We start from the raw sequence: 14732 nt of genomic DNA, 5'->3' as shown, positions 1-14732 counted from the left end.
GAGGCCATGCCCTAAGGATAAGCCTTCTAACACTTGGTGCATGTCGCGAGCATATTCTTTTCGGGCTCTATTGGAGTCCCCTGTAAGGGTGTGGCCGCTAGAAATGGGTAGGACTGGGGGCCCTGTTATGTTTATGGAGGTCAACCCTACCATTAGTGGATCAATCCATTGTTGGGGGATTTATGCGAAATGAGAAATCTTGGGGTTTCTTTGGCAAACAAGTTGTTCATAGGTCTTTCTCAACTCTTAGCATTCAGCTATAGTGTGACCATTGTCACGATGGTAAAAAATAGTATTTCTTAGGATCTTTGTATTTTGTCCTCATGGGACGAAGAGGTGGGAGTTCATTTTGCACTGCTAGAAACACTTCAGCTTGCGAGGGTCAAATAAAAAGATATGAATTTTATTTTGGTTTGATGTTATGATATGGGAAACTACACATCCCAATATTTCTAACGCTATAAACTTCAGGGAAATAAGTTTTTTAATTAATTAATTTATTATCAAATATAAACTTCAATAGTACAATCAAAGACATCAACAAGCCATCAAAAGTACCAATCAACAGAGGACAACAAACTAACATGTTAAAAATAAAACTAAAGCGGACAAAAGCCGCACTAAAACTACTAGCCCACATCACCACAATTAACCATAAGCCCAAATAAAGCCCACATACCACATAACCTAAACCCTAAACCAATCCTTGAGCCTAAGCGAACCCTACCACCACCACTTGAAGAAGCATTGTCGCTACCACACCTATCACTGCATTCGTAATAGATTTTGGGAATATATGGTTTCCAGTGATCTACATGCGCATAAGAGCGAACAAATAAACGAAAACAACAATCTTGAAAAAGAAGAATTAGGTGATTTGCAACAACCTCCGTCAAAGACGATGTAGACCTAAATTTAGAGAACATGAGTAGTGTTAGAGAATGAGTTTTGGGAGAAGGATTTGTTTGAGAACGCCTAAAAGGGGTGATGGAGAACTTCAATCAAAGCATTACTCAGAAGAAATCATCACAAGTGGGATTCTTATTCAAAACGCATATCTGTGAAGTTTTTCTTTAGGACACAAAAGGAAGGAACACCTAGGATTTTTTTGTTCGTGTAATTTCAGGGAAATAAGTAAGGTTGTGTATGTTGGTTGTTATGATTTTTCAAAGATGAACGTGGCAATTTCCATTGTTGATTTTAGTAAACGACTCATGTAACGATTTCCAATTGACCTAAAATTTGAGTATGTTGGATTTGTACATATCAAGTATTCAAATCACCCTCCCCAAGTATCAACTTATTGAATGAATACACCCTCTTAGAGCAAGTCCAGCAGAGGAGGTGGACTCGGGCTGGGGGGGTTTGGGCAAAAAAAAGAGGTCCAGCAGTGAAGAAGAAGCCCGGGCGAGCGTGGGGTCCACCAGACTAGGCAGACCCGAAGGCGATTTTGGCCCGAGGGCGATGACGTCATTGCTGACGCCAGGCTGGCGTCAGCCCTCCCGAATTAGAAATTTTTTTACTGTTGGCGCGTGCATTGCATGCGCCAACGTTAAAAAAAATTCGAATTCACCGCTACAGTAGCCGCCAACGGCTACTTGACACGTGGCAGCCTCTGGTCGCTCCGATTCGAATTTTTTCTTCAATCCAACGGCAGCCAATTTTTCTGCGATAAAAAATTGAAAAAAAATCGAATTTTTTTTAAAAAAATACACAAAAATTACTGAATTTTTTGTGTATAAATACCAACCAATACTCTTCACTTTTAACACCAAATCCTCATATATTTTCTTCTCCTTCTACTATTGTTCACTTTCTCCTCAAAATTTATTCACTTTCTATTCAATATTTTTTCACTTTGAAGTTGTATTTTTTTTCTATCATATTATGGGTTCTTCTAATGAAAATGGAGGGGCATGGAGCATGATGGAAGATGTTAGCTTGTGTGAGGCTTGGGTCCAAGTTAGTCATTGTCCCATAACGGGCAATGAGATTAAATTTTCTCATATGTGGAAAAAAATTCATCAAGCATTTTGTGAAAGGGCAATTGGTTCTACACGTACAGAAATGGCATTATCCAGTAGGTGGAAAGTTCTTAATAAAGAGTTGGGGAAATGGAGAAATGCCTTAGCAAAAGCGATTGACAACCATCGAAGCGGAGAAAACCTTAGCAGTGAGGTAAATTATTTGTCATTTTTCTTCTATTAATTTCTATGTCATATTAATTTTTATTTAAATGTTTCTTGCAATTTATATATTTTGTTAATATGTCTCTAGTTTTTTTTAATACATGTTGCATTTTTTTAAAATTTCTTTAATTTCCATTAGTTTTTTTTTTACATGTTGCATTGCCAATATTTTATAAATTTTCTTGCATTTCCATTTCATTTTTTTTTTATAGATTATGCAAGCACAAATGTGGTTTGGTGCTACTGGGCAAGGGAAAAAAAGTTTCAACCATACCCATTGTTGGGAGGTGGTGAAGACTTGTAAGAGATTCCAAATTATTCCAACCGGTCCGACGGTAGTCTTGAACGAGACTCCACTTCATGAGACGCCGGCATCGGATTCACCTATGGATTCCCCGATGAGTCAAGACTCACCCATTGAAAATGAGCCAAGGCCTATTGAGAGGAAGGCGGCGAAGGCGAAGAGAGGGAGTAATTCTAGCAAGAATGCATCTCAATTTTTGGAGGAACTTTCAAAGCACCAAGCCATGAGAATTGAAATGGACTTGAAACAACAAGAGCACGATATGGCTATTCAAGTAGAATATGCAAAAGAAAGGGAGTATGTACGCAAAGAAAGGGAGTATGTACGCGAACAAAACATTGAAAAAAAAGATCGGGAAACCATGGCCATGGATACAAGCCATATGTCCCCTGAAACAAAACAATTTTGGAAGCTAGAACGAAGGGATGTTATGAGACGAAGACTTTTTCGTGACGATGGACCTAGCAACACGGATTGGTTAAATGATGGAAACCATTAAAATAGTTTGTTTGCCTTTCATGTCTTAGTTTACTTGCCTTTGATTTCATTGTATTTTTTGTTTTGTTTAATTCATGTATTTTATTTTATTATTAGTTGTATTGCTTTTCTTTTAGTCAATAAAGAAAATATTCAACAAAAATCCTTTTTATTCAAAACATTCCATACATAAAAAAACAAACCACAACCAAAGCATAAAAAAAAATAAACAAACCACAACCAAAGCATAAAAAATAAACAACCCACAACCAAAGCATAAAACATAAACAACCCACCCACAACAAAAAATAAACAACATACAACATAAACATAATAAATTAAAAACAACTTCTTCACTTCACTTCATTCACCTTCATTTCCTTCATTGCCTTTCACCGCCCATAAATGCTCCATCAAGTCAACTTGACGGTGTTCATGAATATAGGACGATTGCATCTCCGTGTAGCGATCAATCATACGGGGCATGAAACTATCGTCTCTAACCAACGGCTCATGCTGCACTGGTTCTCTATTTGGCCCCACTGGTTTTTCATAAATTCGTGTTAGGGCCGTGTCCATGGGATTTGGTTCATACACGTCATCAGCATCGTAATCATATTCATCTTCCACAATCATGTTATGGAGGATGATACAAGTCATCATTATACTCCTAAGCACCTCCTCGTCAAATAGACGTGCCGCGCCCCTGATAATAGCCCACCGAGCTTGAAGGATACCAAAGCACCTCTCAACATCTTTTCTGTACCCCTCTTGATAGCGAGCAAAAAATTTTTGCTTATGGGATCGGGGATGTGGAATTGTTTTCACAAATGTTGTCCACCTCGGGTATATGCCATCAGCTAGATAATACCCGGTCTGGTAGATGGTATTGTTAATTTCATATGTGATATTTGGGGCTTCACCTCTCAAAACATCATTGAACACCGGGGATTGACCTAGGACATTCAAATCGTTTTGAGATCCGGCAACTCCGAAGAAGGCGTGCCAAACCCATGTATCAAAACCAGCAACTGCTTCCAGGATGATACTTTTCTGCCCTTTTCTATTTCCGTAGTCCCTTGCCAAGCGGTTGGACAATTTTTCCACTGCCAGTGCATGCAGTCAATGCTACCAATCATGCCAGGAAATCCTCGAGACTCAGCTTTTTGGAGAAGCCTTTGCAGGTCCCTGGGCGTAGGTCTGCGGAGGTAGTCTCTGGTGTACAGAGTTTCCACTGCATCACAAAATCGCACCAAGCTCTCCAAAACAGTTGACTTCCCCATCCGAGCAATCTCATCCACCTGATCAGCAGATGACCCATACGCCAACATTCGTATCACAGCTGTGAACTTCTGCTCTGGAAGAAGTCCCAAATTTCCAGCACAATTTCTCTTTTGAACAAAATATTCATCATAATTGCAAATATCATGCATGATTTTATTGAACAAATGGGGTTGCATTCTATATCTCCCTCGAAAATGAACATCAGAGTACAGAGATTGTGGGATAAAATAATCTTCCATAAGATTCTTACCCCGGAATATCTATGTCTGTCCACATTTGGGCGACGACCTTCTCGTGAACCACGGCGACCTGGTTTTCTTCCTCCAGCAAAGCAACTGCTATGCCAAGTTGCTCATCTAGTTCTCTCTGCGCCCTTTTGCTTGCAGCTCGTCTACGCATTCTTTCTCTAGTTTCTCGCTCTTGCCTCTCCAAAACCTCTTCCATGTCTGCCATTGAGAATGGAGAATGAAATCTAAAATTTGAGAAATGGAAATGTAGAGAAGAACTGGTGTGGGAGGTATGAGCTGAACCTCTGATTTTATAGAAAAATGTACACAGATAGATATGACCCGTGGCGCAATCTTAGAGGGTGAAAATCTTATCTGAAATTTGAAATTCAAATGAAATTTCAAATTTCAAATTTATCAAAAATTTGAATTCCGAAATGTATCTGAAATTTGACATTTTGAATTTATCTGAAATTTGAATTTTGAAATGTATCTGAAATTTGAAACCGAAAATCTTATCAGATATGAATAGTATTGACACATAGGAATCCAAAAATCTTATCCGAAAATATTATCCAAATTAATTGTTTAAGTAAACAAAGTTGTGAAAAAAACAAAAAAATGAATAATATTTGCCATGACAAGCCCCAACTGCTGGAAACACATTTTGCTGGAGGGGGCTAGGGCAGCCACTATTCACATAAATAGTGGCTGCCCTAGGACTCCTCTTACCATGGCAAGGGGCAACTGGTGGAAATGCTCTTAATACTCGAATATCACTTGTATGTAAAAGAAAAATAAAAAATTCAACGGAATACACCCCCTTAATTTTTTCTATGGGATCTCTCTATAAAAGAGAGAAATGAAAAAAAACCTTATTCCGACGGGATATAAAACTGCTGTCTTTGCTTTTCTGTACTTCTAAACTTATTGTGGAGAAGGAGAGAGCGACAGACAGATAAAAGAGAGAACGAGAGAGTTAAGCTTACGCGGTGTTTACTTCCCGCAGAAGGTTCTCTGCGTTTGTTTATATATAAATATTAGATATATTAGAGAGAAAAAGAGTATAAAAAAAAATAAAAAAAATTATTGCTGAAGAAGGAAGAGGGAGAGAAAACGTAAACGGCAGACTGCTATAATAATGAACGTAAAAATATATATCGCAAGGGGTTTCGTGGAAACCTCGTGCTGAGGCTGTAGTATTCAAAAGCGCCTTTCTTGACGAAATTCCTTTCGATTACCTATCTTGGCCTCTCAGTTCAAGCTTTTCGCTTTAGCTCTTTTGTCAAAGTTGTCGAATCTTTAGTTGCTCGATATTTGGTTTGGCTTTTGGCTTTTGCTTGCGCGGTGGACCGGTGGTGATCGTGAAGGATTTGAGGGCTTTCTCGAGAAGATTTCTGCTGGGATTTGGGCTGCTGTTGATGAATTTGGTGGATTTGGGCTGCTGTTGATGAATTTGGTGGTACGTCGGTGAAGAATTTGGGGTCTGATTTTTTGCGTGGGACACTTGGAATCGGGGCAATTTTGAGGAATTCATTATGGGTTCGTACTGATTAGGGTTATGTAAGGATTGAAGTTGAGTGGTCGGTATTGCTGATATAAAGTCTGCGTTTTTGTTTTTGATCAAAATAAAGTCTGCGTTTTTGGTTGTCAATGCTGGGTACAATCATTGATTTTAATTTTTTCCCCGATAAAATCTTTTGTGGGTTGTTCAGAATTGGTTAAATTTGGAGGTGGGTTTGTGATAATTTGGGGTTTTATCGAGGCTTAAGATCTAAAAATCGGGAATTTCCACTTGGTTGCAGATTATTTTGGAAAAGTAGCGGAATTCAAATTCTTGGAGTTGTTTCATAATCTGGTGGTGAGCTCTTATTCAACCATTTGGGCTTAGAAATTACTTTGTGTGTATAAGGTGGTGTTGATTGTGTTGCTTGGGGCTTTGTGGTTGAGAGTCATTACTTTCTGGATAAGATGAGTTCTACCATCACTGAAGGTTTGGTTAATCTGGGCAAGCTTTTGGTGCATATTGCTGAGAATGGGCACTCATTTGAGCTCGATTGTGAGGACACCACACCGGTAGAGGTAGTTATGCGCTTTATTGAATCTGTGGTGGGGATTAATCTCAACGACCAGCTTGTTCTGTGTTTGGATATGAAGCTTGAGCCACACCGGCCACTTTCAGATTATAAGCTTCCAGCTGATGGTCGGGAAGTATTTATATTCAATAAAGCAAGACTGCAACCTAACTCATCCCTCCCTTTGCCTGAGCAAGTTGATATTCTTGAGATTGCCGAACCCCAATCACCATCGGCTTCACATGACCCTCACCCTTTGGATGATGCTTTGGACCCTGCTTTGAAAGCTTTGCCTTCTTATGAAAGGCAATTTAGGTACCACTACCACAAGGGTCATGCAATTTACACTGGTACCCAAGTGAAATATGAGAACTGCGAGCGGCTCTGGAGAGAGCAAAAGGTTCAAGAAAGGGCAGTGGAGGTTGCAAGGGGCAATTTGGATCAATACTATAGGATGATAAACCAAAACTACACAGAATTCATGAAGCGTTATTCTCAACAACATAGGATTCATTCTGATCTTTTGGTGAATCTTGGGAGGGATGTAGACAAACTGAGATCCATCAAGCTCCACCCTGCATTACAGACTGCCAGTCGTAAGTGCTTATCGGATTTTGTCAAGGAAGAGAACTTGAGGAAAGCGGGAGAGAGTTGTAGCAGTTCCCACAGGCAGTTTGAGAATAAGGTTTCACAGTTCAAGCAGATATTTGGTGAGGTGAAGCGAAAAGTCGAGGAATTGTTTTCTAATAGGGCTTCTTTGCCTACTAGGAATTTGGATCTGACGATTAAGGAGCACCAGCGATATATTACTGAACAAAAGAGTATAATGCAGTCTTTGAGGTTAGATTCCTTTCATTTATTTTCATATTCATGTACAGTATATATATCTTGTTTGTTTATCTGTCCAATTTCCTTTGCCTGAGTCCTTCTGGAATGTTTTGGAGTTTCCTTCTGAATGGGCTCATTTTCTTTTTTTAAAACGAAAAGATGAAATTATTTTCCAGAGATTGGAATTCTTGGTGTGAAGCCCCTGGAGTGATTCCACACCTATCTTTATTGTTCTATTTTCTGTTTTTAATTGTTTTGCTACTTAAGCCTACAATTCACCCATATCCTACACCACTTAGCTTGAGTGCCCATGTTTTTGGGGTATACAGTACCAGTAGATGGAATTGAAAAGAAGGGAGTTAGTGTAGACGCCCATGCCGAGGAGCGGAAAATAAACTTGCGAGCATTTGTGTTTTTTTTTTCTCTTTAAGCAAACAATTGCCACTTAGGTAAGTGCTTAATGTAATTGAACTAGATGAATTAGGTTCCAAAGTCATAAGGCGGTGGAGTTTTCATCTGAAGTCACTTTATCATTTTCACAAGATAAACTTCCTTCTGTACTTTAGCTTCAAAACTTTCTAAAGATTTACTGACAAGATTCCATCTATTTTGTTTTCAATGTATGAACTACGTACATTGACCTACAAACAGGGATAGGAAAGTTGTGAAGGTATGAGAGGAACTTTTTATTATTAGTGACTATCCTTTCGAGTATCGTAACATTCAGGAAGTGATTATTCTTGTAAAGTTTTATATGCCTGAACTTCTTTCTGGTGAGGACATTTGATGTGATGGTTTTAGCAATCTGATGTAGTTGTTCACTTGTAACAGTGGAGTCCTATCATAATAGATAAGAAGTATACCAGTTCCTAAACCTCCAAGACTATTTAAAGCTTTCTGAATGTTATGGTCTTTGGAACCAAGCTTCTCATTATGCTTGAGTTAAGCCAGTTGGTGATGTAGGATATGGGTGAATTGTAGGCTTAAGTAGAGTAGCGGAAGCGAACAATGAAAAACAGAAAATAGAACAATAAAGATAGGTCTGGAATCACTCCAGGGGCTTCACACCAAGAATTCCAATCTCTGGAAAATAAACTTTTCTCATAACTCAACAACTCTAACCTCCATAATGAATTACATAGTAGGGGTATTTATAATAATCTAACCTTAGAGTGAAAAGGAAAATTAAACTTATTCTAGGAAAGAAATCCTAATCTAAATAAAATAGGAAACTTGGAAATCTGGAAAAACGAGAAATCCTACTGAAATCTGGAAACTTAGAAAACAAGTTAGAAACTAATCGCAGGAATATAAAAAAAAAAATTACTAGATTTAAAGACCAAATTAAATGATTTCCTCTTCCATCTCTTTCTTTTGTAAATCCTAATGGGTTTGACAAAGATGTCCTCATCAGTTGGAATACATGAGATTCTGGATAACACTTGTGTTTTCACTGCTGCACTTAGATATGTAATTTTCTGCCTTGAATTGTTGCATTAGTTATATTATTTTTAGAATTTTAATAATGCAATCAACTGATTATAATTTATGCAGCAAAGATGTAAGTACTGTCAAGAAACTCGTGGATGATTGCTTGTCTTGCCAATTGTCTTCGTCGCTTCGTCCTCACGATGCAGTTTCAGCCTTAGGCCCTATGTATGATGTCCATGACAAAAATCATCTGCCTAGGATGCAGGCTTGTGATCGTGCAATTTCCAAGCTGCTGGACTTCTGCAAGGATAAAAAGAATGAAATGAACATCTTTGTCCATAATTATATGCAAAAGATAACATATATTTCTTACATCATCAAAGATGCAAAGTTACAGTTTCCTGTTTTCAGAGAGGCAATGGTGCGTCAAGAGGATCTATTTTTGGACTTAAAGTTGGTTCGGGGTATCTGCCCTGCTTATAGAGCCTGCTTAGCAGAAATAGTAAGAAGAAAGGCTTCCCTGAAGCTTTATATGGGAATGGCTGGACAGTTGGCTGAAAGGCTTGCGACAAAGAGGGAGGCTGAGGTTAGGAGACGCGAGGAGTTTCTGAAAGCTCACAGTTTATACATGCCCAGGGATGTATTAGCATCCATGGGATTATATGATGCCCCCAATCAGTGTGATGTCAATATAGCTCCTTTTGATACTGGCTTGCTTGATATTGACATTTCAGACCTGGACCGTTATGCACCTGAGTTTTTGGCAGGATTGTCTTCCAAGGGTTCGTTTAGAGGTTCATATTCTATGTCTAATGAAAGTTGTCATTCAGCAGAGGTTGGGGAGATTGCATTGGATAACCTTGAGAAATATGACTCTGAGGAGCTACTTGAAGGCTGTGAGTTGGTAGAGATTGCTGGAACTAGTAAGATGGAAGTTGAGAATGCAAAATTGAAAGCCGAACTGGCTTCTGCAATAGCTAAGATTTGTTCATTCTGGCCTGAAGTAGACTATGAATCATTGGATGATAGTAAAATGGAAATTTTATTGAAGGATGCTGCAGAGAAGACAGCTGAAGCCTTGCAACTGAAAGATGAATATGGAAAGCATCTGCAATCTATGCTTAGGATGAAGGAGATGCAGTGTCTTTCATATGAGAAACGCATCCAAGAACTGGAACAGAGATTGTCTGATCAGTATTTGGAAGGCCAGAAACTTTCAAATGATAAGGATGCCTCTGAATTTGCCCTTTTGTCTGATAAGGTTGATGATTGCAAGCAAGAAATGTTAGGTGGTAGAGAAGTCCATATGCCTTGCTTATCTAATACTGAGCCCATGGATGAGGTTTCTTGCATCTCAAATTCTCTGGATACAAAATTGGGTCTGTTCAATGCACAACCTGGAAAAATGCGAGATGGGGGAGATGAAAATATGATGGATTCTTCTGCAGTACAAAATCATCAAATGGATTCATCAATGCAAGAGCTACATCGTGAAGAACTGCTAGCCAGGGGTAAAGATGTGAAAGATAAGATGGTGGGGCAGCTGGGCATGTCACTGACAAACAGTTCTACTGCTGAAAGCATGCCTGAACCTCTGAATGTCTTACCATGTGAAACAGCAACTGAGCCAGGCTTGGACAACAAAGTCAGTACTGAACTGTTGTTGGAATTGGAAAGTGCACTTGCAGATAAGTCAAACCAGTTGAGTGAAACAGAAATTAAGCTTAAAGCTGCTGTGGAGGATGTTGCGATGCTTAAGAGGGAATTGGACACAAATCGGAAACTACTTGATGAATCTCAGGTACTAGTGGATCAACCACATTTATTTTTTGGAGTGCTGCTATTTCCACCCCCCCTGTCCTATTTCTCCATCCACTTTATTATCTCACCCTGTATTTAACTTCAAAACATTTTTATAATCTCTTTTCACACCCCATAATTTTGATAATACCCTTGAACCCCAAATAAAATATAATGATAATTAAAGAAGCAGTTTGTTAATCTTGAATGGCTACTACCCCATGACGTCATTCAAGCCCAGGTTGTCATCCTTGATAGTGCTCCCATTTGAGGTTTTGCAACCTTGTGCTTTAATTTCTTCCTACAAAGTCTGAGATGGTTATGTGATGTTATGTGAAGAGTTCAAAGTCCCATTATTGTATCTTATCCCGTGCAGCCATGAATTTCTTCAAGATCTCATACTTCTACAAATAGCCTGTTTCATGATTCTCAGCATAGAACCTTTTTCAGTTGGGAGATCATATGACAACTATTGTTTTACATGTTGAAAAGTGTTCTTTACAGTCTTTTATCCTTTGTTGTCAATATTGGTTTTCATTCTCTGGTGCACCCGTCTATGGCAGCCTGCAGATCCCTATCCTTTTTTTTTTCTTTAATTCTGAATAGTTCTTTTTTGAAAGACAAAAAAATGCGTAGATATGTCTATTTAAGTAATTTTATACAATGATAATATTGTAAATAAAATAAAATTAAAAAGGGGTTAGAAACAGTGTTCCTCATTTTTTTAATGTCTTACTTTCCGAGTCATTTGTCAGAAATTTTTAATTCATGCAGCCAGCTATTCTTCATTTATTTTCTTTACAAAATTGTTCTCTCTCTCTCTCTCTCTCTCTCTCACACACACACACACACACAGAGACACGTGTATTCATGTGTGGCACATATTCTGTAGTTGATGATGTGTGTTAAATCTCATGGCTTCTCTTCTTTAATATTTATATTTAGTTATTCTTAATCATTTGGGAACTTTAATGAAGTTTTTATCTTTTTATTTTTTTCCAATTAGCTTTGCTGATTAGTATGATTATGATTATGTACGAGAAAAAGCCAAGGGATCATAATCTAGCATTTTTAAATACTAGAAGCCAAGGGATCATGATTATGATTATGATTATGTACGAGAAAAATGTTTGATTATGATTATGCTGTTTAACCTATAAATTGGCACTAAACTAGAATGTTGTGATAGATATCAAATGCAACAATAGAAGAATGTAATCTGACTTATATTTTGGCTCACAAGATCTCACTGGGGTTTTAAGAGCATTTAATGTACTAGAATGATACAAAATCCTTAATATGTTAGGGTTATGACCAGTAGGTTATCCATACGTACTTATTGTAGTCCCCATATAAATATTTCAATTTATATGGAATCTGTTTAACCCAGAATTGGACCAGCAGGGGCCCTAGGCCCCACTTTTTTGTTTCTCTTTTTTGGCAGGGTGAGAGGGGGGGTATCTTTTTATTTACATTGCTTTCTCATGACTTCTACCATTCTCTTTTTTTTTTTTTTTTTTTTTTTTTTTTTTTGTTGGTATAATATTCTTTTTATACCTCTATTGTAGATGCTCTTTACGGGTTGCTTCAATGTTGCTTTTTATGTTTAGGGGTATGTAGTTTTACAATTTTTGGTCTTGTCAGTTAGCTGTTTAATGAAGCAACCTTCAAAAGTCAAGTTCTGGTATCGTCACTGTTAGAAGGGTTTCTAGGGGTAAAAATAAAATAGTTGGCCAAAAGTGAGAACAATTATTTATCATGATACGTCAATTCCTTGAAAATTGTAGTCATTCGAGAAACTCAATAGTACTGCAGACATGAAAGCATTTTAAAATCCCCAGTTCAACATAAATGCAAGATGAATTGTGACTGACGGTGTCTCATCGAGTGATTGATGGCTGCATTAATTAAGCACTTCCACAAAACCGTGATTAGAGCTTATATTTTGTTTTATTATATTTTAACTTCTCTGTATTCTGATTGTATATTATGTTTTGTCCTTGCCAGATGAATTGTGCTCACTTGGAGAATTGTTTGCATGAAGCAAGAGAGGAAGCTCAAACCCATCTTTGTGCGGCTGATCGCAGGGCCTCAGAGTATGGTGCTCTGCGTGCTTCTGCTGTGAAAATGCGTGGCCTTTTCGAAAGACTTCGGAGCTGTGTTTATGCTCAGGGTGGGGTGGCTAGTTTTGCTGAATCACTACGTACCTTAGCACAATCTCTGGGAAAGTAAGTTTGTTGCGCCAGTCCTTGTTTTATCTGCCTTTAAAGTTTTTTATTCTCATCGATGCTGTATTTCCTACACTACATCTCATGCAACCTTGATAGCCTTTTAAAAGTTTGTTTTACATCAGTAGGACATTTCAATAAAATAACTAAAAGATTAAAAAATGCATTGGAAAATAAAACTAATAAACATTATAATTGACGGAAGGTTATCTATGTTTAGTGGATATTTTTATGGATACTTCCATCTCATGAATATTTGGTTACACTCACGCCAAAGGGAAAACAATACAGAGTATTTAGTTCTATTGTTGTTAATGGAGATGATAGTAGTTTTGGCTTTGATTTGTTTCAGTTCTATTAATGACAATGAGGATGATGGTACTGTTGAGTTTCGCAAATGTGTTCGGGTCCTCGCAGATAGAGTTGGTTTCTTGTCAAGACACCGTGAAGAGCTACTGGACAAGTATCCGAAGGTTGAAGCTGCCAATGAACAACTTAGAAAAGAATTGGAAGATAAGAAGGATCTGGTTAAGACTTTGTACACAAAGCATCAACTTGAGAAGCAGGTAATTGATATTGGGATTTTTTGTTCAAAAATATATATATTTATATATTTGTTAGTAGTTTTCTTGACTTACCTGTTGTACAAGACACCTGTGTTTGTATCTTATTATGCTCTGTTGCATAATGGTCTTAATCTTTACCGGCAGATCTGGTAGAGAACACCTTAATGACTTAATTACTGTAAGATTTTGGATTACAATTTTTCATCTGTTCACGGTTTAGTGAGTAGTGAACTTAGGCATCAACCATGACTGAATTCTGTTCTGGTTGAATGATCAATTAATAGGTTGTTATTGTACTTTAAATTTTGCTGCAGGCAAACAAGGAGAAGATATCTTTCGGTCGCTTGGAAGTTCACGAGATTGCCGCCTTTGTTCTTAACACAGCTGGGCATTACGAGGTAATCAATCGGAATTGCTCAAACTACTACCTCTCAGCTGAATCTGTGGCCTTGTTTACGGATCATCTCCCACATCAACCTAACTACATTGTTGGACAAATTGTGCATATCGAACGCCAGACTGTGAAGCCATTGGCTCCTACTTCAACCCGGTCTGAGCACGAGCTAACCTCTGACACAGGGACCGACCGGTTGACCTTGAATTCAGGATCGAACCCCTATGGTCTCCCTTTTGGCTGTGAATACTTCGTAGTGACAGTAGCAATGTTACCTGATACCACCATTCATTCACCACCTCCTTCCTGATCCCTGCGTTAGGCAGATTGACGTGATGGAAGAATTCCAAGTGTACATACGGATATTACTTTAAACAGTTATAATCCTTCTAGTGGGAGAATGGAACTTGATTTGGTGTGTGTACAGCTGATGATGCAATAGAATTTAATCTTCTCCTCCCACTCTGGACTTTGTGTATATAATAGCCATTTCTATGATTATATAAAAAATGTGAATATTAGCTCTCCTTTTTTTTTTCTTTTTTTTAAATAAAAAAAATAGGGGTCTTTATCTACAAGTATGCTCGTTGGTTCACCCGGCTTCAAATCCAAAGCATTATTCAGGATAAGGTTATTTTCGGGGGCACGGCAAAGATGAAGTGTGTATTTTTTCTTTTCTTTTTCTTTTTATATAATTTTCAGTGATGCCGTTTAGTTTCTCCACCTACTTTTCTACAAAATTACTTAAAAGGCCATACAACTTTCACTCATTAGTGTTGTAGAGGTTCGAACCTGAGACTATTGGTCTGCACATTAAGGCCCGTATTGGCTTTTATAAAGGGTTAATTACTCTGAAATTTTCACCGCATTAACACGTTAGTATTTAATTTTTTAAATTTAAACTCTAGAGAAAATTGCCGAAATACACC

At 37.9% G+C, this 14732-nt stretch overlaps 1 protein-coding gene across 1 annotated transcript; it reads left to right on the top strand.

The window, feature by feature from the left end:
* The first annotated feature begins 5919 nt into the window (after window positions 1-5919).
* LOC117627114 (autophagy-related protein 11) lies at window positions 5920-14331 on the top strand. The gene is made up of 5 exons (XM_034359043.1): window positions 5920-7396; window positions 8939-10616; window positions 12623-12843; window positions 13196-13409; window positions 13724-14331. The coding sequence occupies exons 1-5, from the start codon at window positions 6453-6455 to the stop codon at window positions 14111-14113; spliced, it is 3447 nt and encodes a 1148-aa protein (XP_034214934.1). The 5' UTR covers window positions 5920-6452; the 3' UTR covers window positions 14114-14331.
* The last annotated feature ends 401 nt before the right edge of the window (window positions 14332-14732 follow it).

Source organism: Prunus dulcis, chromosome 1 (genome assembly GCF_902201215.1).
Source record: "Prunus dulcis chromosome 1, ALMONDv2, whole genome shotgun sequence".
NCBI classification, from domain to species: Eukaryota; Viridiplantae; Streptophyta; class Magnoliopsida; order Rosales; family Rosaceae; genus Prunus; species Prunus dulcis.
The sequence above is the reverse complement of the archived record's forward strand: the minus strand, read 5'-3'. Positions and strand labels throughout refer to the sequence as shown.

Bases quoted from the DNA above. Each gene is read 5' to 3' on its own strand.
- LOC117627114 (XM_034359043.1), top strand. From the start codon at position 6,453: ATGAGTTCTACCATCACTGAAGGTTTGGTTAATCTGGGCAAGCTTTTG. The intron at 10,617-12,622 runs GTACTAGTGGAT...TGTCCTTGCCAG, and splicing joins AACTACTTGATGAATCTCAG to ATGAATTGTGCTCACTTGGA. The intron at 13,410-13,723 runs GTAATTGATATT...ATTTTGCTGCAG, and splicing joins AGCATCAACTTGAGAAGCAG to GCAAACAAGGAGAAGATATC.